This window comes from Lutjanus erythropterus, chromosome 5 (genome assembly GCF_056507025.1).
Source record: "Lutjanus erythropterus isolate fLutEry1 chromosome 5, fLutEry1.hap2, whole genome shotgun sequence".
In the NCBI taxonomy this organism is placed as follows: domain Eukaryota; kingdom Metazoa; phylum Chordata; class Actinopteri; order Lutjaniformes; family Lutjanidae; genus Lutjanus; species Lutjanus erythropterus.
In genome coordinates this window covers 23,947,330-23,972,448 of record NC_139321.1, presented here as the reverse complement: position 1 = coordinate 23,972,448, position 25,119 = coordinate 23,947,330, and the positions used below count along the sequence as shown (strand labels likewise).

The 25,119-nt window shown below is 39.8% G+C and overlaps 3 protein-coding genes across 6 annotated transcripts in view; 1 reads left to right on the top strand and 2 right to left on the bottom strand.

Annotated features, from left to right (window-relative positions):
- Nucleotides 1-425: 425 nt before the first annotated feature.
- clk4a (CDC-like kinase 4a) lies at nt 426-9,432 on the bottom strand. 2 transcript variants are annotated; one of them, XM_084719298.1, is made up of 13 exons: nt 9,277-9,432; nt 7,452-7,612; nt 5,516-5,756; nt 4,788-4,890; nt 4,410-4,476; nt 3,831-3,947; nt 3,540-3,706; nt 3,355-3,449; nt 3,120-3,249; nt 2,948-3,030; nt 2,780-2,859; nt 2,546-2,636; nt 426-1,238 (listed from the first exon to the last, which is right to left on the bottom strand). In XM_084719298.1, exons 2-13 carry the CDS (start codon nt 7,610-7,612, stop codon nt 1,029-1,031), a joined length of 1,545 nt encoding a protein of 514 aa, XP_084575424.1. In that variant the 5' UTR covers nt 9,277-9,432; the 3' UTR covers nt 426-1,028. The 2 variants fall into 2 exon arrangements, with proteins under 2 accessions (XP_084575424.1, XP_084575425.1); XM_084719299.1 differs by having other exon boundaries at nt 7,461-7,612.
- A 685-nt stretch (nt 9,433-10,117) lies between these two features.
- Nucleotides 10,118-11,280, top strand: tmem126a (transmembrane protein 126A). The gene has a single exon (XM_084718413.1). The coding sequence runs from the start codon at nt 10,574-10,576 to the stop codon at nt 11,189-11,191; it is 618 nt and encodes a 205-aa protein (XP_084574539.1). The 5' UTR covers nt 10,118-10,573; the 3' UTR covers nt 11,192-11,280.
- Nucleotides 11,281-13,223: 1,943 nt separating this feature from the next.
- LOC146326936 (ras-GEF domain-containing family member 1C-like) overlaps nt 13,224-25,119 on the bottom strand; it is a 29,113-nt gene continuing 17,217 nt past the window's right edge. Inside the window, exons 2-14 of one of the 3 annotated variants that reach the window (XM_084719302.1) lie at nt 24,892-25,107; nt 24,564-24,686; nt 24,201-24,338; nt 21,042-21,263; nt 19,289-19,363; nt 18,274-18,375; nt 16,996-17,098; nt 16,831-16,910; nt 16,637-16,732; nt 16,447-16,542; nt 16,239-16,362; nt 16,042-16,114; nt 13,224-14,933 (exon numbers count right to left, since the gene is read on the bottom strand). In XM_084719302.1, coding sequence (XP_084575428.1) covers nt 14,909-14,933; nt 16,042-16,114; nt 16,239-16,362; nt 16,447-16,542; nt 16,637-16,732; nt 16,831-16,910; nt 16,996-17,098; nt 18,274-18,375; nt 19,289-19,363; nt 21,042-21,263; nt 24,201-24,338; nt 24,564-24,686; nt 24,892-25,101 — 1,467 coding nt within the window. In that variant the 5' untranslated portion in view covers nt 25,102-25,107 and the 3' untranslated portion in view covers nt 13,224-14,908. The remainder of the gene's footprint in view (nt 14,934-16,041; nt 16,115-16,238; nt 16,363-16,446; nt 16,543-16,636; nt 16,733-16,830; nt 16,911-16,995; nt 17,099-18,273; nt 18,376-19,288; nt 19,364-21,041; nt 21,264-24,200; nt 24,339-24,563; nt 24,687-24,891; nt 25,108-25,119) is intronic. The other 2 variants (XM_084719303.1, XM_084719304.1) reach the window with 2 other exon arrangements.

Genomic DNA, 25,119 nt, shown 5'->3' with positions numbered 1-25,119 from the left:
ACTACAGTATAACTACTCTGTCAGTCATGCAATCAAAATCTTACTTAAGTATAAAGGAATTAGCATCAACATACTGTCACTATACTGGCTTTTCAGATTAATGGAAATTAGGCAATACTATTGGATTTTAATAATTGATAAATATAATTATATATAATATGTACCTCTCGTTTAACATTAACGAAGCTTGAATCTCAAAGCAGCAAATTATTCAAAAGAAAATCAATATGAGAACGAGAACTGTTCCCATCATTAGATCACAGTGTTAAATAATTACAGATTCAGATTAACACTCAGGTTGGACTTCAGTCATGTTCAGTAATTTCAGGCTGGGGATTTACATCAAAATGAAAGCTCTTTACTGCCACCACCTGGATAAATGCAGCTACTGCATCTATTGGAAGAACTTTGCACACAAGACTCACTTCAGTCGTCTATTTACGTTTATTGAGAAAATGTACATGATACTGCAAAAGTTACATAACCAGTCAGTGAAAAACAATATCTTAACAAATTCTATGTACAAGGATTTTCTGCCTGCAATAGCTTTATATTTTTACATCCAACAATGCTCAATAAATTACTAGTGAGACTGACGCAGGGTAATGCAGTTCTGAATCTGTTACCCATCAAGCACTTGAAAATGCATAGAGAGAACATGGACACAACTGGACTAATCATGACTTTAAAAAAAAGAAAAACACAAAACAGCTCTATCAGCATGTGCTTACAAGCTACGAGTTAAATTACAATGGCAAATAAATAGAAATCAGTTGTGGTGGATTCATTACATCAAAATATGCCACAAATTAAAACTCAACTTGTCAATGAGAGAGACTAAGAAACACACCGGCTTTAAGACAAGACACACCAAAGCAAAGCAGGGCAGTGGACTGATACAGTCAGTTAAGGTACACCTCTCCTGGAGAGTCAGGAAGTCGAGGGTGGCACCGAGCACCATGATAAATGTCATGTAGACAGTAAGTCCTGACCAAGGTTACAGGTCAGAGGTTTACAGGTTTAGAAGTTCAGTCCTTTTTGCTGCTAGTACTGCTGCAACTTCTTCTTCTGCTGCAGCTGCTTTTGCTACTGGTGCTGCTGCTATTGCGGTAGCAGGAAAGGAAGGGATGTCGCAGGGCCTGGTCCAAGCTGAGGCGCTTAGCGGGGTCATACTCCATCATCTTCTGTATCAGGTCGAACAGCTGGTGGTGGTCTTCACACTTAGATACCATGTAATGCTGAGGGGAAAGGAAGGACAATTGTAATGTGTCATGATTAAGCTAGTTTGATTGATGCAGCAGGATAATTTACATCAGTTTCACTCAGTAAGGACTGTAGACAAAAGCTGACAGCAAACTGAAAACTGACAAACTGAGGAGATGAAGAAGGAATCTTTACTGACTGAGCCAATGTCTCCACCTTCTTCTACCACATTATTGTGTATACTGTATCTGTTAATTATAGTATTGAAAGAAAAAGCTATGAAAAAATATATTACTCATTCATTTCACGTTCAATTCAGTCATTTTCCTGCCTGAAATTGGCTTATAGACAAACCATACAGTGTTCAGTGACTACTGGCACTGCTTGCAGGTTGTTTGAAGCAAAGTGCCTGTGTGCCTAAGACTATCAAAAGAGGTACAGAGTACAATTTTTACTAGTATGACATCAAAGTTTAAAATCTAAATATTGTAACAACTCTACTTGTACAGGGTGAACAAAACAGAAAAGAGTCCTACAATAAATACCACTTTGGTGACAACTGCTTTTTGAAAGAAACATTCAGATGTCAGTTTAACTTTTTTGAGATGCTAGTTTACAGTTGTTAAAAGGAACACACTTTGGGAAATATGTCATCCTTCCAAGAATAACACAACGATCAACTATCAATTTCATGTATTCAAATATAGAGATACTTGGGATGTGTTGAGCATTACCGTCTTATACATGCATGTTGTGTATTTCACTTCGCTAATAGCCAGGCTCAGGGGCTGCAAGCAGCAAATCAAGAATCCTGCTGTTACCTGCCTTAAGTTACATGCTAGGCAGTGTTTGAACTCTGAACAAAACTCTGGGGACTCAGGTGATGGCCACTATGCTAGCTAACATGATGTAGATTTATTTTTAAGCTGATACAGATAACCAATAATTTCACATTTTTGTAAAATATATATTATGAAATGGTTAATATAACCTGTAGTATATGCACACCTGAGGGTGCGAAAGGTTAAGATGTAGTGAGCAAAGATGAATGATTTAATATTCTGCAGCTCCAAATCTAACTGACATCCCTGTTAAAACAAAAACCAAGACCAGTTCTGGCTCTTCAGTAAAGTAAAGAACATTTTGCCCCAAAATTCAAATTAAATGCTTTGATATTGTCTGTCAAATTACATATTATTACAGTCAATATTTATTGTACATCCATAATTTAATTTAATCACATTTGATGAATACATGTGTATTTTCAATTGTGATTCTTAAAGAGTATCAGGGCTCTCTGACACTGACTGTAAGTGGCTGTCTCTGGCAGCATTCCTCTTACCTTGAGGGGTTTGCAGTGTTTCCTCACATATCTCCCAGAAGAGCTGTGCACATCCCAGTCAAGCTTGCACCGGTGAATATAGCGCTTTTTCCTGTACAACACACAATGATTGCAATAGGATTACAAAACAATTCAATTAACTCAACATGAGACTTATGTTAAAAAATTCCTTCCACAATGTGTTTCCCAGACACAGAAATGTCAATAATATAGGATAGGTAATGACCCACTTACTTGGTTTTCTGCAGTAAGTTTGTGGGGATGGGACCAAGGACTCTCTCCATCATAGCAAGGTGCTCTTTACTGTCATGAGTCTGAAGGAGAAAACAATATTACCCATCGTGTCAAATGCACAGTAAATGTCACAAAAATAATTTCATTATGATATTTACTGCCACCTACCTGGAAAAGTGTAGAGCCAAGGTAGTACTCAATGAGTATACAACCTACACTCCAGACATCACAGGAATGGTCCCAGCCCAGATCTAAGAGAGACAATGTTAACTAAGAACCATGTCACCACTAAATCATTAATTTTAATCCTTCAGTGCAGTACTTTAAAAGAGAAACTCACCTAAAATCACCTCAGGAGCACGGTAGTGGCGTGTCGACACCACAGATGTGTGGTGCTCATGATCGTATGTGGCATTACCGAAGTCCACAATTTTTATGTCTGGGTTTTTCAATGTTCGTTCATCCCGTTTCTGAGGACAGACACAGTCAAGCTACTCACACAACTGCTGGCACAAACGAGACATTTTTGACTTTTGCGGGTATGGTTTTTCTGGATTAATATTTAGGATACTCACCATTTCAGGGTTGTACTCGATATCATAGTCTGAACTGATAAAGAGAATATTCTCAGGCTTCAGATCTGTGTGGGTCAGCTTGTTCTTATGTAGAACTGCAAGAGAAGACCACATACATTTTTAATCAAGCTATTTTTTTTTAAAACATAATGTATTTTCTGTATATGTGCGTTTCCATTACTCACATCGCACAGCTCGGATAATCTGGTATGCCATGTGCCTGATGTGATCTATGGGGAAAGGCTGGAAGTTGTTTTCCTTGAGGAAATCATAGGTGCTGAGGCCAAGCAGCTCAAAGGCAATACAAACATGGCCATGGTAGTCGAACCAGTCCAGCATGTACACACAAGCACTAAAGACGAGGAAAAGTAGAGCAGAAGCAAAGTAAGTTTCTTGAGTGCCAGTTTTAGTTTCACATGTAACAACCACAAGGTGAGCAGGCATTTGTGGTATAAAGTTGTTCAGGATAGACTTACTATCTCTTATCAGAGTCGAGGGACTTCAACTGTTCAAGCACCTCTACCTCAGACATAGCTGCCTCACGGTAGCGGTCTATGTTTTTAATGATCTTCAGAGCTACTCGAGCTCCATCACTGCAAAACACACACAATATATAGTTTTTTATAATCAATTCAAAACATTAAGGTTCCCACAAGTTTAATTTAAGCCCATTATAAATGCAATTTAAGACCTATTTCATGTTCATAATGGCAAAAAGGGAGAAAGGGTATAGAGGAAAATCTGAAAAAGGTGCAGCGCGCTTGAAATTCGTTACTTTCAACAGCCTTTAAAAAAGCATTACATGCGCTGCTTGAGCCAGATATTGCTGCACTTGCTTTGTAATTTTGTTAGTGTGATCAATACAATTTTTTCCCCAAAACTACATTTAACAGTGAGCCTGAAGTTAATTCAACTTTATAAGACGTGTCAACATGATCAATTCGATTTTTAAGAAGAGTCAAAATAAAATTTAAGATACTTTAAAGGCCTAAAATTCAGATAGATTGGACCTTTTAAGGATCTGCAGAAACCCTGATTTTTGGATTCATACTTACTTAGCGTGATCAATGCATTCGACGACCTTCCCAAAGGCACCCTCTCCTAGAGTACACACAATCTCATCTATAGAAAATAGATAATTGTAGTTAGAAACACAGCACTGACAAAGTGAAACACTGCCCTTTGGCTGCTTCACTGCCTGATGTTACATTGCTCTGTGTAGGTACACTACAAAAACAGGCTTCTGAACACTGGCATACAACTCAATGCTAAATATGTTACACTGACAAGCAATATCTAACCAAAACAATTACATCTATTGGCCCAAATACTTCAGCCTCTAAATTAATGTTTGGAAATAAAAACCAGACAACAAGAGAGTGAGAGAGACAAAGTGTGAACAACAGTAGAAAAAAAAGGTATATATTCTATACATCTCGCTCTCAGCATGTCTCCACTGTGATAGATGAGGTGACCCTCGTCATCATCCTCAACACTCCTGGATCTTTTCCTGCTCCTGCGGTGATGGCTCCTCCTCTGCACCGGGAACCGCCGCAATCCGCCATCACATCAATAACCCATCAGTCAGCCAGCACCAGGCCACCACAATGCGACATCGTCATTCATTCAACCAGGCCAAGGGGGGGAGGTGTAGGGGTGGATAGATTCGGCCCATTCAGTAACACCGCCAGGCGAATGGACGGGAAGGACGGAGCAGTCAAATTCAAATTCAGCCCCGTCAGAGAAATTGGGCGCCAGCCACCACATAGTGTGTGTTACAGAAGAAAAACATGGCAACAAGATTTTCAGATGAGAGACTTTCTCAGAGTAGTACAGAAAAAAACTGAACTTTTTACATGTGGTTGTTTGTTACTCCTTCTAAACAACTTAATTCTTTACTATCACGTCCCACTAAAATTTCAGCACAAATACTGGGTCCACTTTTCTCTTGAAAGTCTATAAACACTCACAATGCCTTACTTCCTGTCCCCTACCCATTACTGGAAATCATGCTTAATAGTGAAGAGTAGGGCACACAGAGAGATACAGAGAGACAAAGAGATAGGTGTTAAGCATTGGCTAAACACCAGTGATAATGACCCATTCCATTTGGTGGTATAGACAGGAGAGGGGGGTAGAGGGGATAAGGAGGTTCTCGTACCGAGGAGGACCTGTGGCGAGAGTGGCTACGCCTGCGCCTTCTGTCTCTGTGCCTGTGGCTGCTTCGTCTGCTTCGACCACTCCGACCGCTGCGCCCACTACGCCCTGATGACTTGCTGTAGTGGTGCCAGTCCCTGTCCTTGCAGGTGCCTTCGCGATTGTCCTCCTCGCAGGCCATGTCCACAATGCGTTGTTCCTGAGAGTCCAGCCTCTGGTTCAAACTGCGGGACTCCAGGTAATGCCTGTAGTCAAAAAAACAAAACAAAAACACACAGATCAAAAACAAGGACTAGAAAGCATAGGTCACGTCACAAGCAGCTCAGTTCCCTGTCTGTGCTTGAGCACTAAAATGAAGACTGCATATGATAGTGCTAATGGTCCGCCTATTGCCTGACACTCTATCTCCTGAGCCTTTTATGTAACTAGCAACATAATGATTTACAGCCACTGAACACCAAACATCCTGTTCAATGAGAGGCTGCAATTCAGAAAGCATTTCATTAACAGATTATCATTGTGCAAACAATACTTTTATGAGTATGCTAATTCTTACACATAAAGCCACATATTTAGGGAATTCTAATATTTGTAAAGCTGTCATCTTGGTAACCCAAAGCATGCCTGACTTAAAACTCATGCACTTTGACAGAGAGCCACATTGGCAGAGTTGAAGTGTGAGGCATTTAAAGTTGCGGAACGCTTTTCAGCAAAACCTGATGATGTGTAATACGATCTACGATTCCACATCGCCAGAACTCCACACACGAGAAGTGAATGTTTGCAAAGATGAAATGCAGAGATTAAAAATCTCCTACGGATATTTGTTTATTACTTGCAAAAAATGTACTCTTTTCCTCCAACAGTTGCTTATTTATGCCCTGCTCTTTAACACCCCTATGTTTGCTCACTAAAGGTTGCATTTGCTCAGAATCTTGAAATTTTTTTCCCAGCACACCCACCTAGCAGGCCATGTTAGCACCTAAGCATCTAAAAAAGACCAAGAAACCCCTAGGGCCCTAGCACCCTAGTGGTGTCAGTTGTCTGCCAGGAAGAAGTCTGCCTCTCTACAGAATTAAAATTAGAAGAGATCTGGAAACATCTAAATGTGACCCCATGGGTCTTCATGCATGCCCTCAAAAAGCTAGAATTGCAAAACATTAACATTGCACACAACTGCATCAGATGACACGGAAATAGCAAAGAGACTGTTTATCATTTAAGGGCCAAATTATTCATAATAAAAATCTGTATCACATGTCATAAAGAAAACAACTTGGCAAGTCATGCATATGCAGTTGTGTTCTATAATGCATGCACTCTTTCATATGGAGCATGAATTGTTGACAAATCTTAAGCCTTCCTAGCCTAACTAAGAGTTCATCACAAAACATGCCAGCACGTGCCACCTAGCAACACTATATATGGACTTTTCTAATAATAGCTTACAGGATGCAGACTTGCTATTTTTAACATCCTAACAGATCTACAATTGTAAATAGTTGCCCCCAGTTTAATCAGTGTCACTGCTGCCATTTTTTGTGTAAAGACAGGCTTTAGATGCATGTAGCATTTCTACACCATCAGCATGTGTCCTGACTAGATTTGCCTTAGGTTGGGCACCATCTATACATTTTAAGAACCAACTGGAAGACATTAAATTATTTTTTTTCATCATATTTATCAAAAATGTATCTACATTTTTCCCCATTCATGTTATGCTATGGTGTGTGTGTGTATATAAACAGCTTTTCTACAAAAGGTCAACAAAATACAACATAGGTAGAATTTAGTGCATATGTAAGACTTAACACAGTACTTTTCCATTTCATAATCTCATTATATATTTTTCGACAAGGTAAAAATGTGTGCTTTGAGAAAACCCTAGAAAAGAAATCCGAGCAGGTACTTTATACCAATAAATAATGATAGATATTTACCCCTCATACATCTTGTGATGACGGTGAGTTCTTCTTGACTTATTTTCTCTTTCGCTGCTGTGCGAATCATGTTTCCTGCGTTTCCGACACTCCATTCTCTCTTCCCAGCTGTACTCATCAAGCCAGACACCCGGGGAGCGCATTCGCTTTGAGTGGCGCATCTGAAAAACAAGTTAAAACCGCATAATCTGTAATTTATTGAGTACTAAAGACATTGCAATGATTGATTAATAACAGAATTCCATGTTTTTGTAGCCAGGGATTCGGTTACAGTGTTACAAATAGGTTTGTGAAGATAACCCTCTCCCAAAGCAAAAGAGACTACTTTAAAATTGAAGTTCTTACATATGACCAGCTACAATAGAATGTTGTGTAACAGCAAAACATAAATAATAAAGCAAGTACAGTTGCAACAATCCATCAGCTGTTGGTAGACTGAAATTTAATTTGCAGTAATTGTGATAATTGACCAACCTTTCCAATTATTTCCAATGAAAAAAGGACACGTTGCGTGGCTGTTGGCTATACAAAAAATGTCATACCAAAATGTCATTTTGGGCCCTGTATGGGGCTAAATAATTAAAAAATAAATACCTAATAGCAGTTATTTTGTCTGATACTGCAATTGCAATACAATTTGAAATATCTGAGAATGTTATTTTTACAACATCATTCTCACTTCAATGAAAAACATACAACAAAATTATTGTAGTATGAGTTTTGCTGTGGTCTGAACCAAACAAAAATATTTTCTTAAGTCTATAGAAGAATGTGTAGACCAGGACATCGCAGCTGCAGCAGCAGCAGAATATTTATTTTTAAATGGTATTTTGAGACATCCTGATTAAGGGCATACCAAGTATTGTGCTGCAATTTGAAAACTGAAGCGAGCCATATCGCGATTTCCATTAAACTTCAGTTTGTTGCTTGCAAAACACAAAACACAATATGGGCAGACTTCAACAGGTCTCAATTTAACAAATGAGCTAAGCAATTTCTGGAGAAAAAGAGAAAAATGAAAGTGGTTGCAGGGCTCAAACAAAGTCCCAACAACACCTTCATTTACACAGTTAAATACCTAACCACAAACACATGAGATTATGTATTACGCAATGCGATGCATGCAAGAGATAACGGTAATAACAAAAACACGACTTATTTGTCCACTCTATTACGAAAATATTACAAGTTAGTTGATTAAACGCTGAGAGAGTACGAACTTTGGGCCTACTAACACGTTTAGTCGACGTTTCCACAGCGAATTATTAACCTGAACTCTAATTTTAAGTCTTCAACGGCCATCCCTCACATCGACCCCATTTTCTATTTGTTGCATTAACATTTAGCTAGCAGTTTATGACTCAACATATGGTATTTTGGTTTTTGGCAACGATTCTAACCACTCAGTTTCCTACGTGTGGACGGATAAAGCGGAACATTGTGCAATAAATCTCGTTTCACAGGCCTACCGAGCGCTGACTGCGCTAACCTCATTAGCCACCCATGAAACAACTTTAACACTACAGTTACGCTAATTAGCCTTATTTTTTACATTACGAAACCGTACTAGACTTTCTGATTTGACAACCAACTTGCTAGATCTTGACTGCCAAACCCTGCGCCCGAATTTATCATCTTAAAATATCCGAGGAAATAAATTCTTGGAGCCAGCCAAAGCTGTTTAGCAAGATAAAGATCTGCCATGTTGGCGAGACGTCGAATGTCGGAAAAGCTAACAGGCTAACGTTAGCTAACATACAGAAAACGGCCGACAATAGGTAAAAGAAAACAGTGGTGACTGGATAAGGTTCAAGATTAGCCTTACCTTCCTCCTAACAGTTATGAGGTTCGAAAGAGTAGTTTTAACTCTTGCGATAAGTATATTCACAAAGACACCGAAAACCGTCTCTAACTAGTCGTCTTCAAAGATGGCGAGCTTCCCTAGAATTCGATGGAACGTTCTTAAACAAATTCCATGACGCAACGCACAATAACAACGCCCACTCACAGGACCTCTGGGATTTTATTGTCCCGAGTTTATCCTTTCAGGTAGGCAGCGCTTCACTTTCTGCATGTAATAACATTGAATTCAAGAGTACCTGGCTTTAATAACATTATGACTTCCCCGGTTAAGGGGTACCATTTTAAAATTTGAATCTGCATGTTGAGTCTTAGAACAAACTAAACTAAGATAAGATAAGATAAGCCTAAATAGTTCTCGGTGGCAACTTTTTTTTTTTTTTTGCCTTATTGTGAACATCCAATACATTAATTACAAGTTTTTGTTGTAAACGTTGTGAATGTACAAAATAGTGTAAAAAAAATATTGTAAAAATAAATTAATTAAAATGTACAACAAGTAACAGAAAGGAAAGGCAAGACGAATAGCAACAACCTCAGGCTCTGCTAAACACTTGGATTGAATTTGAAATGTAATGTAATGGTTAATGGTAAATGGTAATTTATTCTCTTAGAAACCGTTACTGAAAGTATACTAGTTTTTAAAGGTATTAACCCTATATTCCTGTGACAAATGTATTAATAGGATCTGTTCCATTCCTAATTTCTTTTGGAAAACATAATCTTTATTATCTATTACTTATTATTATTATTATTGTTATTGTTATTATTATTATTATTATTATTATTATTATTGTTGTTGTTGTTAATACAGTTTAGTAAACATTTGGATCTGCCCACACTAAGAGTAACTAGGCTGCAAATAATACTGTGCGTTTGGGGCAAATAATCAACAATAAAGCTTTAATATTAAGAAAGGCTTCTTCGTCGTTTGCAGATGATTGCACTTGTGTTCTATATTCTTGTTGTTGTTTTAATAAATGAAGAGGCCGCGGAGAACATTTTGTTCTATTTTTAATCCCCCATAACAAGACTGGTAGTGAAAACAGCCCTCGAGCTCTACCTGAGAAACCAAACTGAGGACACAGAAAACCCTCTAATCCGCTGTGGATTATGGGTAAAACATGTCGGCGCCCTGTCCTCATCCTGAGGTCCACCTTACTTAAATGTGATAATTGAGTTATCCAGATCGCTAACAAGCATCTCTCGCTACAGAATAGCGGATATCGCGTGGTCGGTTTGGTTTTTAATTGACTTTGGAGATGTCGGAAAAGACGCAGAAGGAGCTCGTCTCCGGAAACGGCCCCACGAGAGCAGTGATAGTTGAAATGCTGGCGAAGAACTTCGAGAGACTGCCTGACATTGATCAGAAGCTCTTCATGTACGGGCCCATGTATCTGGGTGGGAACGCTGGCCTGGCAGGACTGATATCCAACAGTTTGTATCGCAGAGCGCTGAACGTCAAACAGGCGCCCTTCGCCTCCGGCCTGCCGATGGCCGTGCTGCCCTTCCTCACCACGTTCGCCCTGTACAACGCCGCAGTGTCCGGCCCCCTCATGACCGGGGACCTCAACTGCCCCTCCTGCGCCCTGCTGAGAGGTGCGCTGGTTGGTGTGGTGGGCGGAGGGGTGTACCCCATCCTCCTGGCCTTACCTGTGAACATCGGCCTCGCCACCAGGTACAGCACGGCGCCGATGCCAGAGAAGGGCAACCTGCTGCGGTACTGGGCGGATCTGTCCAGACCGATCCTGAGGAGGATGAGGGCGGTGCTGCTGCTCCAGGCTTTCTTCGGCACCTACCTGGGCTCCAGGCATTTTGAAACATACAGCAAACTGGCCCACATAACGTTTGGATCAGGCGGAGAGGAACTCAAAGACTAAAATGAACCTTAATAAACCACCTTTTTTTTTTGCATTGATTTGCTGCGACTTGTGGGTTTTATGTGTGTGTGTCCAAATTAACATTAAAATTATTTTTAAATAGTCAGCAGTCAACAGTCAGCCTGCATGAAGGAGATAAAACTGTGATCAAAATGTGTCATCTTAATATATATTTTTAAAATTAGAGCTGAAACAATTAATCGAGGTGTCATCCTTTGAGAAATTTGCATTGATTTACATTGTTTTATAAATCAGCTATAAAGCAAAATCCAAATGTTTGTTAGTTCCAGACTCAATAATTTCATTCATTGTTTCTCTCTGTTGTATTACAGTTTAATAGAATATCTTTGGATTTTGAACTGTTAGTGGAGCAAAACAAGCAATTTGAAGAATTCAACTTGGGCTCTAAGAAATTGCGATGGGCAGCATACACTATTTTGTGACATGATATAGACAAAATAATGGATTGATCAACTAAAAGAATAACAGAAAGATTAATTGCAAAGGAAAATTCATTGTTGCTGCCCTTTTAAAGATATTAATTGACTTGGTTCTGTTGAATGCCTAATAAATTTATCTTTAATGACTACTAATCAAAATGATATAAAAAATGAAATGCATGCCCCAGCAGTACTACTGACGTGTACTTTGCATTTTCAACAAGCAGTTTGCAGTGCAGTGGTGTCCCATTGCTTACCATGATTTTCAAAGCCAAGTAAAATTCAATAAAAAAAAAAAACACTGGAAAAAAAGATGACTGGGGTCAGCTTTGAGTTATTCCTGGACTGTAGCAGTGTTGTGTCATACTGGTGATATTTAAAAGGTGAAATATTGATGCATTTTGACTATACACAAATGTTGATCTTTAGTTTATCATTTCATCTGGTTGCCTTTTCTCTATCCATTAAGTGCAACTGCACTATTTGCACACTTTTCTACAGTTATGGTCTCTCCACCTTCCTCTTTGTATTCTGAGTGTAATTCATCTCCCAAAAAAGGGACAATGCAGACAATAAACAAGTTGAATTTAAATTCTAATTTTTTTTTATGCAAGTATATTGTGCCAATATAATCATGTAGTGAAAATGTAATATCATGACACCCCTACTGGATTGCAGATGAAATATTTAAATGTGTTCATCAGTTCACCTGGATTTTCACAGCGTTTTTGTATCTAATCAAAAATTTCAAAATGTCAACAAGGGGTGATTGACACAATTTAAATTTGTTTTTCTCCAATATCAAGTGATATGACGGCCAGAATCACAGATACTAATACCAGTATTGATATTTTTCAATATTAAAAGCAGCTAATGTACTATCAGAGGGAAATATGTCATGATTTGTGAGGTTAATGTACTGAATACATTTTAATTACCATGAATTAATTTGCCAAACAAGCACAAGTAAAGTATAGCATACTATATTATGCTACTGACTTTAACGCAACACTTTTTAATGGTAAATAACAAAAGGTCGTAATGTGAAATATTTAGTAATTGGTGCATGCATGGACACAACAGCAGCAGATATGTAAATACTGCAGCACTAAGACAAGTATTCATGTACACAAGATGTGATCTAACGTGATGGATCCATTTTATTTTGTTATCGATATCCTACTGACACTAGTATTGATACTCAAAGAAGACTGTATCAGTAGTATAGATACAAAAAAGTCAAAGTGATTGCACGAATGAAATGTCAGGGCTCGTTCTTTATGTTGAAAACCCTGATTGCAATGCTTTGATCAAGACTATTATTAAAAAAAATCAACTGCAGGCGATTAACTAAGCATGACTGACTTTTATTAAAGGCTTTTTAGGAACCTCTTGCAATTTTTGCAGTGATGTTGGAGCCAAAAGTGTGTCTGCTTGGCCTCAGTTACCATGAAAAGTCTGAAAAGCGCTCCACTTCTTGAACTGCAATGTATGTGTGTAAGCAGAAATTCAAAGATGTACCTGTCAGTGCAGTGCCAGCAATAAAAAAAGAGCAGAAGTGGTGTAGTGTAGGAGATTGTCATTGAAAACACTTGTTCAACACAGGCAATGTTTTTATTAAAACATGTCTTGACCTTGAATGGCAGGTTTGACTTCACATCTCTGGCTCTCTATAGTCTTAACTTATCTGGGGGAACGTGTTACAGGGAAAGCAAGTTTACTGATGACAAATGAGGAGGGAGAATTAAAGTCAGTCTGTTATTGGGAGGGAAAGGTGCTTCTTAAGAGAAAACACTGACATCAATCAATTATAGCAAATAAGACTGTTGTTTAAAAAGCTTATAATTACATAGTTCCCGCTCCCTTCCCCATAATAACCCTCCTCCCCTTCCATCACCCACCCTCAAAAATGGTCCCCAAATCACAACAAAACTGCAGAAAAACAAAGCTCAGTGACGATCCCACAAAACGATAAACAACACATTTCAAGTCAGAGGAACCTGAATTGTCATGACAAGCAGAGATTCATATGGCACAAGTTTCCCTCTTTACTTTAGAGAAAGACAAAAGTCTCCAATTCATCATTGTCCTTCCACAATATGCAACAACGCATCTTGACTACAAAGTTTGTGTCTCAGTAGTAATCTTTACAAGGTGGATACGCTTAATGCCCCTTTAAAAACACCTGTCGTAGCATGCCGTTGGACTTCATATTCAGTAAAGGAAAAGTTACAATAAAAACTATACATCTGTCAGCACAGAAATCTCCATAAATATATCAGACAACTGAACGTCAGTCAGAGAAAACTTCCTGAAGAGCAGAAAGATGAGGGGTAAATGTCACCTGTACACAATCTACACCTGGCCTTGTGGCTGTTAAGCTATACTGTAGTTGTCTTGCATTAATGGCACAATACATTTAAAAAGGAGTAAACACTTTAACAGTTCATATTCCCCCGTCCAACAAAATAAAATACAATAAATAAAAAATACAAGAATAGGTGAACCACAACCAGGCGTCTCCAGTCATTCTCATGCAAAACAAGACAGTGACAATCCGAACAGACATGAATGTATGAACATCTGGATCACAAACACATAAAAGTACACATGAGATGAAAAAATGCTCAAGGCATGTCCTCTTCTGTCTCCCCACACACACACACACACACACCACTCCTTCAGTAGACCTATAAAATGTAACAGCTGATACGGGCTAGCCAGCGCCCTTCACATCATTAGTATCATTACAGTACATTACAAGTAAAGGGAAAAATAAAGTTAAATTAAATACCTAGACAAGGCTTTGGACCAAAGAGGGAGAGAAAAGAGAGAAAAAAGAGGAGAGGAGCAAATACAAAAACAACAATAGCATCAGTAGGAATTTCATTTTATAAAGTGGTTTTCCCTGTAACTGTACTCTCTATAGTAGTAAACATATCTTCACAGAGTAAACACACATTGAGGGAAAGGAAGGGGGAAGGAGAGGCCGTATCCCTCTCCTACATACTGTACCTCATCACTGATAGTTCATATGCTGCAAAGGCATTTTGCTCATTTCCGTAGCTTAACTTTTTCAACTCACTTTTTTGTCATCTTTTATTTTATTTTTTTTTACCCACTCTTCTTGATGAATCCCGTTCATCATGTTTCTTTTTTTTCATCTTTTCTTCATAGAAAAACACCTAAGTACCAGCTAGGTTCCTTCACAGTTCATTTTAGTGCAATGAGAACACATGCTCCCTCGCTGGTGGGAGGGTTAGCTGCCGTCAGTGCCTCATGTCTTCCCAAGAACGTTAGACCTGGTGGGAGAGAAGGGACAATGAAGGACGGTTTGTCCATTTACACTCAATACAATGTCTCATCTTTAGGGATGTAACAATACAAAAGACTCAAGGTATGACAATACCAAAATAAATAGTCTATACTATATTTATCACAAAAGCAACGAAAAATAACAACTTGTCGCTTTATTTAATGGTAAATCTGATGAGCACAGCTATTTTGTTAATCTAAAATTAGTTTTTCTGTTAACTTAAAACACTTCTGCTTTCTTTCTTTATTAAAATAAAATTAAAGTGTCCAACCATGACTTAATCCAGTAAGCACCAACTAGGATTTCAACAATGATATCCTGTTGAACCCTGAGTGATATTTTCAGGGTATTTCTCCAAAGTCATATTTCACTGACTGGTGAAGTCTGGTCTACACAAAGACTTAATTTCAACACATTTCGTCTTCCAAATAAAATGTCATAAATACAAACTATAGAGGTTGTTTAGTGCCAGCAAGAAGCCTCCAGGATAATGCAATAGGAGAGGTCCTAATTTTAAAATGAAGAAACTGCGCTTCCTGCTGTAGCCTAATGTGCATGCGCAAGTACTTTGGTGTGTTGGTTACAGCTTCGACTACTCCAAAGGTACATGCAATGGGACGTAGTATAAAGAGCAACAAAGACAATTAGGTATGTAAGAAAATGAGTAGGTTGAACACAAGGCTTTTAGCCAGGCAACTCAGGTTTAAGTCCGGTGCACAGCAAATGTTTTTCTGGCTTTCAACCGAGACTTTTGGATTAGGTTTCTTGGTGAGGGTCCAAAGCGATGATAAGCTATTAGTTGTACATGAAAAATGTCACTATGACCATAGCTCTGGGAAGCATATGCAAAAGATTGGCATGACTTGTCATTTGCAATGAATGTTTGAATAATGTACGTACAAATGTAAAACAAAACACGATGCAGCAGTCAGCAGCAGTCATTTAATAAAACATAATTAAAAATAACAAAATAAAATAATGTAATATCGTATAATACCAAGGTCACAGTCTGGTATGGTATAGAGACATTTTTTATCATGATATTCAATATATTGTTACATCCCTACTTATCTGACATGAGTTGTCACTCTTACCTGAGTGCTTTCCATCTGTCCTTCTCTACCTGGTTCTCTGGACTCTCACTCTCATAGGATGCGAGGTAGAGTCCTGAGGAAGAAAAGAAACAGTTGGAAATAAGTAAAGAGGATTGATAAGATCAAACTATCCTAATTACTTGGATCAACATGTGCAGAAACATTTAAAAAGTAAAAAAAAAAAAAAAGGCTCTGACCGTCCTCACTGAAGATGGGAGCAGTGTGGAGGTAGTGTAAGATGGCCCGGTCCTCCTCGAATGGACACTCGACCTGTTTCCACGTCATGAACTCCCCGACCTGCCGTGCCAACTCCACAAATTTCTGAGAAAAACAAGTTACACTGAGTACAAAGTTTTTTAGGATGGTTAAATAAGGCAGAGCCACGAGAAAAAGGGACTGGCTCACCTCAAAGTTGACATGGCCGTTGGGCAGCCGGTTGGCACATCCTTCATTCAGAAAGTAAATGTCTTTGATCAGCAGACTGAAGAAAGGAATCACAATCTGAAGAGACAAAGCAGGCAGTGAGGGATAGGGCTGACATGAAGATGAAAATGAATAAGTGAATCCATGCCAGCAGCGTGGTGTCGAGCCCTACCCTTTCTCTGTTGCTGTTGGCAGTCTGAGAGCGATGGGCGGCCCCCCTCAGGGCTGTCCTGTAGTTGTAAAAGTTCCCTGTAGGATCCATCTGATGCTGTCAAAGCAAAAGGCAACGAGTAAAACAGTGTCATCTTCAAGTTCTCACCTGCCTTATACTTATCAGTCAGCGAATCGTCGGAATGTGTTTATTACCTCGAGAATGAAGAACTTGGCAGTCTTGGCTTTGCCCCAAGTCTTCTTCAGCCGTGAAACAGGACTCATGTTCATACCGGCTGTGGCAAGAAATATATTTAAAATATTAACACCAGGTCACTTAGGAGATTAGATTACTCTCAGACATCACAAAATGAGACTCACAGATGATAGCCATGAGGGAGTTGAAGTTGCCAATATTGAAACACTCCCTGGCAACATCGATGAAGAACTCGATCACCTGGGCCCTCTGCTTCTTCTTCGCCGGCTACAAAAAAAAAAGACAAGAGCTTTTGTTTGTTTCATATTTACTTCATTTTTCATAGTGAACGCTATCTCTCATGTACTGCTATGGACAGCAAGATGTGTTTTAGCCATTTAAAAAGGTCCACCTGCAGACATCTATATCAGTTTAAGTGTACACTATATTTAGAATATTTTCATGTCTTTACCCTGCCATCACACAGCCTTTTCTAATGGGAAACAACCGTTATCTAAGCGGAATATCACACTCTCCAAACCAACCTAACTCCCTAGGCAAAATCAGTCATTTTACCTTGCAGAACAAAAGAGTTTCTGGTCAGCTACTGCACTGATCTGTTAGTTTGTGTTATTGTGTGACTTGGTGAATCTGCACTAACCTTAAAATCACACAACAACACAATCAAACTAATAGTTTTTCTTTAAGGAGCCTTTGGAGAGAGCAATGTTTGGCTTATATAATAGTAGTATCTTGGCAAGGTAAAGCGATGAAAATATTCTACAGAGACCATGACACTTAAAACTTGTATTGATTTTTTTGAGTGGAACTTTTTTCAAGAGGTTAAAACATGTTGTGAGGCTGTTCATTGTTCTATAAATTGATTCTAAGCTGCTTCTCCAAAGTGGGTGTGTGCTGACCACCATCTACTGTGAGTAACACAATGACTATGCATAATCACCTCACACAACCCCACTTCAAATAATTTTAACTATCCCTTTAAATTATCCTTAGACGTGAGCCTGTAGAAGCAGAAAGTGGCCACTAGGGGGCAGTGACAGTCTGTGACAAGTAAACTGTTTTTATCTGCTGCCCATTTGTTTTTAAGAATGAAATTGCTATTATAATAATACGTTTTTCCAGCAATTATCTAAAATATGAAAAAATACAGACGGACTGGCAATATTATAAGTAAAAATGTACAATGTGAATGAACATATATTCTAAAATGCTCATCCAAGTATACTGAATGGTGTTGCTGACATTTCAGTTTTATGTTTCAGAAATAAATCTCCATTCAACAGGTACAACAGTATATAGACTATGTAAATGATACTCATGTTTTGGAGACTTTTCATCCTCTTCATTTTTGGCACAGTGAGGATTTTGTGTGCCATTTGTTTGCTTCTAAAGTCTCATGTTAGAATAAATGAGCACCTGGTGCATCAGCATTTGCCACTCACCATGCAAATCTCAGTAGCTACCAGGTAACACAGTCTGTTGAACCACCTGACATAAGCCTCCAGGTTGGAGGTTTTCTTCTTCTGGTCACTGAAGCATGGCTGCTGACGATACACACACAAGCACATGTGAACACAAGTCAGTATAGGCAGCGTGCCACCATAGGGAATTCATCTGATCCTAATTAGCTTTTCTATCTACAGACTGAACCCCCTTATGTGAGTATAAATGACAAGGAAACAGAGCTGGGAGCAGGAAATAACGCAATTAATGGAGAGCACAAGAAAAAACACAGACAGACAAAGAGGAGGTGAACAAAAGAGGCAGTGAGCGAATATAAAGAAAAGGGAACGAAGAGAGAGTGAAAGCATTCAGCAATTATACAGAGAGGGCAGATGAAGCACTTGTGTGTACTTCCTGCACCCTGTGATATTGCCACGATGTGCTTTGTGTGACCTTAGTGGCCTTTAAATGGCCCCTTCTGATCTGACATTAAAGGGATAGTTTGGATTAACTGACGTAGGGTTGTAGCATCAATAATTAGCATATGAGCTACTTTAGAGGTTGCGTGGCGCAGCCCCAGTTTGGAAAAGCAGAGTACCTGCAAGAAAGCTACGCAATGTACTGTTGTGGACAGGGTCAGCAACAAAAGGTCATTTTGGCCACTTACAAAAGGTCCGGCCTTTATTAAGTGCCTAAAATCTGTTTTGTTGCCGACCCTGTCCACAGCAGTGTACTACTTAGCTTCTGTGCTGGTGTTCCTCTCAGCCTCTCCGAACTCTGAGCATGCCAACTAACGCAGATAACACACTGACTATCGAGAAGTATCTTACACAACCCTATGTCAAATAATCCAGACTATCCCTTTAAACCCACACAAGGCTTTTCATGCCCTTTTTTTGCTGTGACAGCCATCCAAACAAAACTGAAAGCAGGAAAAAATGCTGTGGAAGAGACTGTGGTTTTCTACTGATGTGGCAAAGCATTACACACATCTTTTTTTTTTTTAAAGTTTACCTGGGTTCCATCTAGTGGGTCTTTCTGAACAAAGGCCTGGACAAACTCCTCCGGTCCAATATGACTCAAATGTTCCTGGAAAACACACACACACATTCACACCAATGGGGGCAGTCACATTAATAATTCTTTCATTTCAGTAATGGAAGACAATCAATAAGGGGAAGTAATGACTCATTGACGTGACTCATTGGAATCATATTTCCTCAAAGTGACACCAGAGACAATATTCACTTCTATTAAAAGACAGCTGTGTTGTTGCATACATGTGCAAATCAAAGTGACTCACTGGACCCATCTCAACTCGTGATATAATCCAAAACACTAACAGTGCTACACACACGCACACAAACACAGCGACAGAGAGCACAATGTCATCTAATTCTTATAAACCAAAATTAACATGTTGCTAAAACATGCAATAGAAATAGTCCTGTATGTGTGCACTGTACATGCCTATCTCTTTCGTTCTATCTCCTTTGTGTGTGTGAGTGTGTGTGAGTGTGTGTGCGCATGTGTGTGCTAGAGTGTGAAGCTGTCAGGTCACATATATCCACAGCGGTTTTATCCCCTTTGTTTGAAGCCCCAGGCGCATCACTGACTTCTGGGGTGATGTCACCGCTCAGACAAGGGTACAAGCGTACTCAGGCACACACACACACACACACACACACACACACACACTCTCTCTCTCTCTCTCTCTCTCTCTCTCACACACACACACACACACAGGAATAAAACCACCCCCAGATCCACGTGCCCACATCAAGACATACATGAATAGACTGAAGGCACCATGCATGCAATGTGAGGGGGACTGCAGAGATCCTTTGTTTATGTATGTTTCATTATAGACCTGTTTTATTACACTGACAGTTAGCACTGGAATAGCTGATATGTAATAATCGAGATGAAACAGTAACACACTAAAATAACCATCATTAGTAAATGGTAAAGTAATTCATTATTTAAATTATATATTAGTTAATTAATAGTTGGTTAATAGTTATTTTCCTGACCTATTAATAAACTTTCAAATTAAGTTATATGCTTTATAAACTATTTAATAACTAACTATCAAGTTGCAACTTCACAATAACCATCCAGATAATGTTCTAAGACAACACATTGTAGTTCTCACTCGTCAGTGGCCCAACACTTCAAACTACGATGCTGTAGTTTTCGCACATGCAGTGCTCAGTGGTCATGTTAGCAATAATATGTGCGGTAAGACGTTCAAATATAGGCACAAAAACTACTTGGGTAGCTTTAGGAAAAGGTCATGCTTTGGGTTAAAATAAGTATGTTACTTATCAAAGTTAAGTATAGACTTATTTTTCATTTAAAGAAGAACTTAAAAATGTTGCACGCCATTTACACGTGGTATTAAAATGCAATTTGTGTCTGATTAGAGAGCTTCAAAATGTTACAAGATCATAATGTTGAGTGATTCCACCAGTTTTTGGTAGCCATCATATCTTCCAGCTGTCTCTCCTTTGTTCTCTCGGTGTCATTTTCTATCAGCATCATATCTCTTTCTGTCCTCTCCATCTCTTCATTTGATGTCTTATACTCCATTGTTATGTCCTTGACTTGGACTATGTCTCAACCCCTGGTTCACCATCCTCAAGCGCCCCCCCACCCCCAACATCCTCTCCTCTCCTCCTCGTACATCCCTGTTATCATCTCTTATTCTGACCTCTGTCTAACCCTGTGCTCTTCCCTCCCTCCACCACCCCTCCCCTCTCCTCACCAGCTCCACGTGGGTGAGCTGCTGTGCCAGTGTGTACGGGTCGTTGCAGATGGAGAGCATGTCCTTCTGGATGGGTGGAGGCTTGGTTTTGAAGGCCACCAGCTTGTCAGAGATGGAGGAGGCATTGAGGGAGACCTTGACGATGCTCTCTTCCCCTTGGCTCATCTGGGCCAGCCTCTGGTTGAGCTTCTGCAGCACCTGGTTCAGGGTTTTCCAGTATGCCTGCAGAGGAGGGGGGGGGGGGGGGGGGGTGAGGGGACGGGAGTAGAGAGGAGGGGAGAGGAGAGGAGGGGGGGGCGAGGAGAGGAGAGGAGAGGAGAGGATGGGGGGGAGAGGAGGGGAGCTGTCAATAATGACTTTAATGAATAATTTATCAATGCTTCATTGCTTCATAGATCAGTAATAGGCATAAATCAAAAGAACTTCTGGGTTGCCAGGTTGTGAGCCAATATATAAGCACTCTATTCTCTGCCAAAGCATACTTACTCCTTTTTATCCCAACTCCTTATTTTAGAACGTATACATTTATTTTACAATAAGGCCTTATGTGTACAGTTATTCTTATTAGTTATCCATTAATAAACTGTTGTGGGCATGAATGTTCAAAAGTTTTCTATCAGAAAACCAGATAATGTTGCTCATGAATAATTAACTACACACACAAAAAAAAAAAAAAATTATTATAAAGTTATTCTCCTAAATAGCTGCAGTACTAAATCATGGTATGGTTGTATGGTTACTTTGCAGATCACAATTTTGTACAAAACAAATGATCAAACTACGCACTTGTGGCGTCTAATAAAAATAAATTATTAAACTGAGGAAGGATTATTTCAGGAATGCTTCCATTCACGTGATGAGTATCAAATGAAGTACTATGTTGGTATTGTTAAAGAGTAGCTGGTATTGGTACTGTTATCATATTTTTTTTAAGTGATATCCAATGCTTGCACAAATTAGTATTTTATTAACTGTATCACTGAGTGGCTGGTTGGTGTTTTGTGACAATGATTAATATCCAAAACATTAAGATTTAAAAACATCTGTATTTTTAGAACAAAGGCTATGCATTTTGACATTATCTAATGGTTTGTGAGAGGATTTAATGACTCCAAGAATTAAGACTACATCATTTTTCAGCTGAATTAAAATGTGTTCAAGGTTTTTTCCGGCAACGTGCTGTGTCCAGGAATGTGTGTTTCTGTGCCCCTTCCTACAGATGACTGGTCACGGAGGCCGTTGGGTCAGTCTGTCTCACAAATGACCCGGAGCCACAGCTACCACATGCATGCACACACATGCACACACACCCATACTATAGACAGCCAACTGTAAATAGCAGCACATTCATCACCACCTGCCCTTCCCCTCTTTCTGTCCTCTCTTCACCTCCCTTCATTTTTCCCTAGCCTTCCACTCTGACTCCATCAGCCTCCTCCTCCTCTGCCTTCTCCTCAGCTCTCTGCGCCCCTGTATCCCATCCCCCCATTTTCTCCATCCATCTCCCTCCCTCTATTTCTCCCTGGAGGCTGCAGATAGAGCCACTCCTCTAACATCCTTCCTTCCTCTTTTGTAATGTAAGATTGTGTAACACGGAGCTGTGGCTACTCACCCTGCACTGACACTCTGACTCCTTCCATCACCCTGCTACAGTGGTACTGATGATAATTGAATTTCGTTCCCCATCAGAGCATTTCTCACTGCAGCTGCAGCTTATAAAGGGTATGATGGGAACGACTACACTATGGATCAAAATCAGGATTCTTACCGTCCAGAAAGTGGAAACTGATAACTTCAAGATTAGCAGGCTTTTTTTTGTTATTTTGTCCTTTTGAAATTCCCAAGTCAAAATTGAAGTGTTTTTTAAATCACATATCCATTGCACTATATGTCATCTATACACCAGTGTCTGGCACAACAATTTTGTAGGTATTCTCATGTAATTGTATCTCAGAATTTTTCTTTTGGAAAAGAATTCAGAACTGCTGATGACTCACCCTGCACTCTGGAGTGTACAGTAAATTTGCATCCAACGATTTGCTTTCTTACTTTCTTTCTTAGCATAACTTTATAACTTTATTTGGATGAAACTGGATCATATTTTATGGAGAAAACATGTTCTTGTTTCCCCTCTGATGTCCTCTGGCTGTTCAACATCAACTCTCTGTGATTTAATTACACATTTCCTGATGGACAAATAGATTTTTAAGCTTATTTGCTGCTAAAGTAGCTAACCATAACTGTTAGCTGCCTTAAGCAAGCAACAGAACCGGGCTCAGCAGTCTCCCGGTGAACACAACCAGTCACTGAAACAATCACAGGCTCAAGACCGATAGGGAATACAATACCAAAGTCGTTTACACAGTCTCCTGATGGAAAGATAGCTTTATATTGCTAAAGTAACTTAGCTAACAGCTGAGTGCCATTAGTTCAGTTAGCCTGACTCAGCCACAGAGGAGCTAAAAAAAAGCTACTGGACCCTATTCCCTGTCATCAAACTGGCCTCCGCTGGTCTCTGAGACTGTTTGGATCCTGGTACGGCTGTGTTCACTGGCATTTTCCACCAACATGAAACTGCACAGTGCTATTGGCTACTGTAAATGTCCATCACTGTCTGCCTCCCTACATGCCTGCTTCACAGGAAACACGTAGCAATAAGCTCCCTGCTAGCTGTTTCATGGAAACTTTAAAGATGGCTAGCTTCCAAAAATTAAAAAAGGAGTTTCTGCTTTTGTCAAAGATGACCACACTGCTAACATATGGATAGGGGTGGGAATCTCTTGGCACCGCATGATACAATTTGATTCCAATTAAGAGTGCTGCAAAGTGATTATTAAATGATTATTGATGCTTCTTGATGCATTAAAATGTTTGGCTATGTTCCCTTTTCCCGTCAACTTGACAGAAGCCCAAATGCTTCCATACACTAGCATTTATGCCAGTGGGTGCTGGTCAGATTGTATCATATGCAGTTATTCATGTTCAGCAAAGTAGCCTTGTTTAGAACATAAACACAGTGTGTAAGGAACACAGCCCGTTCTTACAAAATTATTACAAGCGATTTGATTTCTTATATTGATTCATAATCGTTCAAGAGACAATCACGATGCATCTAAGAATTTTTCCCCCCAACCACACACGTGACTGTCATTAGTGTACCTCATCACAGGGAGCTATCCTGTGGATGATATCTTTAAGGTGTCCAACCATCTTCTCGTCCCTGAAGTCAGTCGGAAATGTCTCTGTCCACTCTGTCAGCAGCTGCAGGATCTTGGGACCAAACTTGCGCACTTTTGCCTGTTGTTGAAGAAGTGAAAGAGGGTTAATGCAGCCTACATTTGTGACTCCATCAGCAAAAGAAAACATGATCAACATGAGTCAGCAATCTGGCAAAAAAATCAGCAGTTGCTTACATGCAGGACACAAGCATGTCTCAGCGCTTCTGTTGTGCCTGTGTTTCTGTTCATTAGCTCGAGCGTGTTCATATGGGAGTTATGTATTTGTGTGTGGTGCAGTGCTGACCGTATCGAGCGGGCTCTGGTCCAGCTGCTGCTGTTTGATGCACAGCTCACACACCCTGGCCAACAGCTCCGGAGGAGGGATGAACAGACGAGCGCTCAGCAAGAAGGTAAACACATAGGCTTTCTGTCAGAGGACAGAAGGAGACATTCGCTAAGACGCTGCTGCTACATCAATAAAAAAACACTGTGGCTTTCTGTAATTAAAGGCAGCAGAGTAGCACTTCAGGGGCTAATAATCTAATTGGCAGCACTGTCACTACCACTATAAACTGAAATGGACTTTCTGATGGAGCTTATAATGAACAGTGCAGCGACTGTAGCACATTTACCTCGGGGTAGTAATCGGCAGTGGGCACAAGGTTCTGGATGAGGGTGTCCAGGGAGGCGGAGGTGATCGGGGGCCCATCAGCCAGACAAGCTTCGGCCCCCGGGCCCTCCTGCGGGGCCTCTTCCTCCTCCCCAGGCTCAGCACATGCCAGATGAGGGCTGAAGCCACTGGGAGTGGTGAACATGGTGCCTGAGCACACAGTCTGGGGCATTCCTGTCTAAAACACAGA

Coding starts and splice junctions, on each gene's coding strand:
- clk4a (XM_084719298.1), bottom strand. CDS start 7,612: ATGCGCCACTCAAAGCGAATGCGCTCCCCGGGTGTCTGGCTTGATGAG. Junction 3,250..3,354: donor TCGAGTACAACCCTGAAATG/GTGAGTATCCTA, acceptor GTCTGTCCTCAG/AAACGGGATGAACGAACATT. Junction 1,239..2,545: donor AACACTGCAAACCCCTCAAG/GTAAGAGGAATG, acceptor CTTTCCCCTCAG/CATTACATGGTATCTAAGTG.
- tmem126a (XM_084718413.1), top strand. CDS start 10,574: ATGTCGGAAAAGACGCAGAAGGAGCTCGTCTCCGGAAACGGCCCCACG.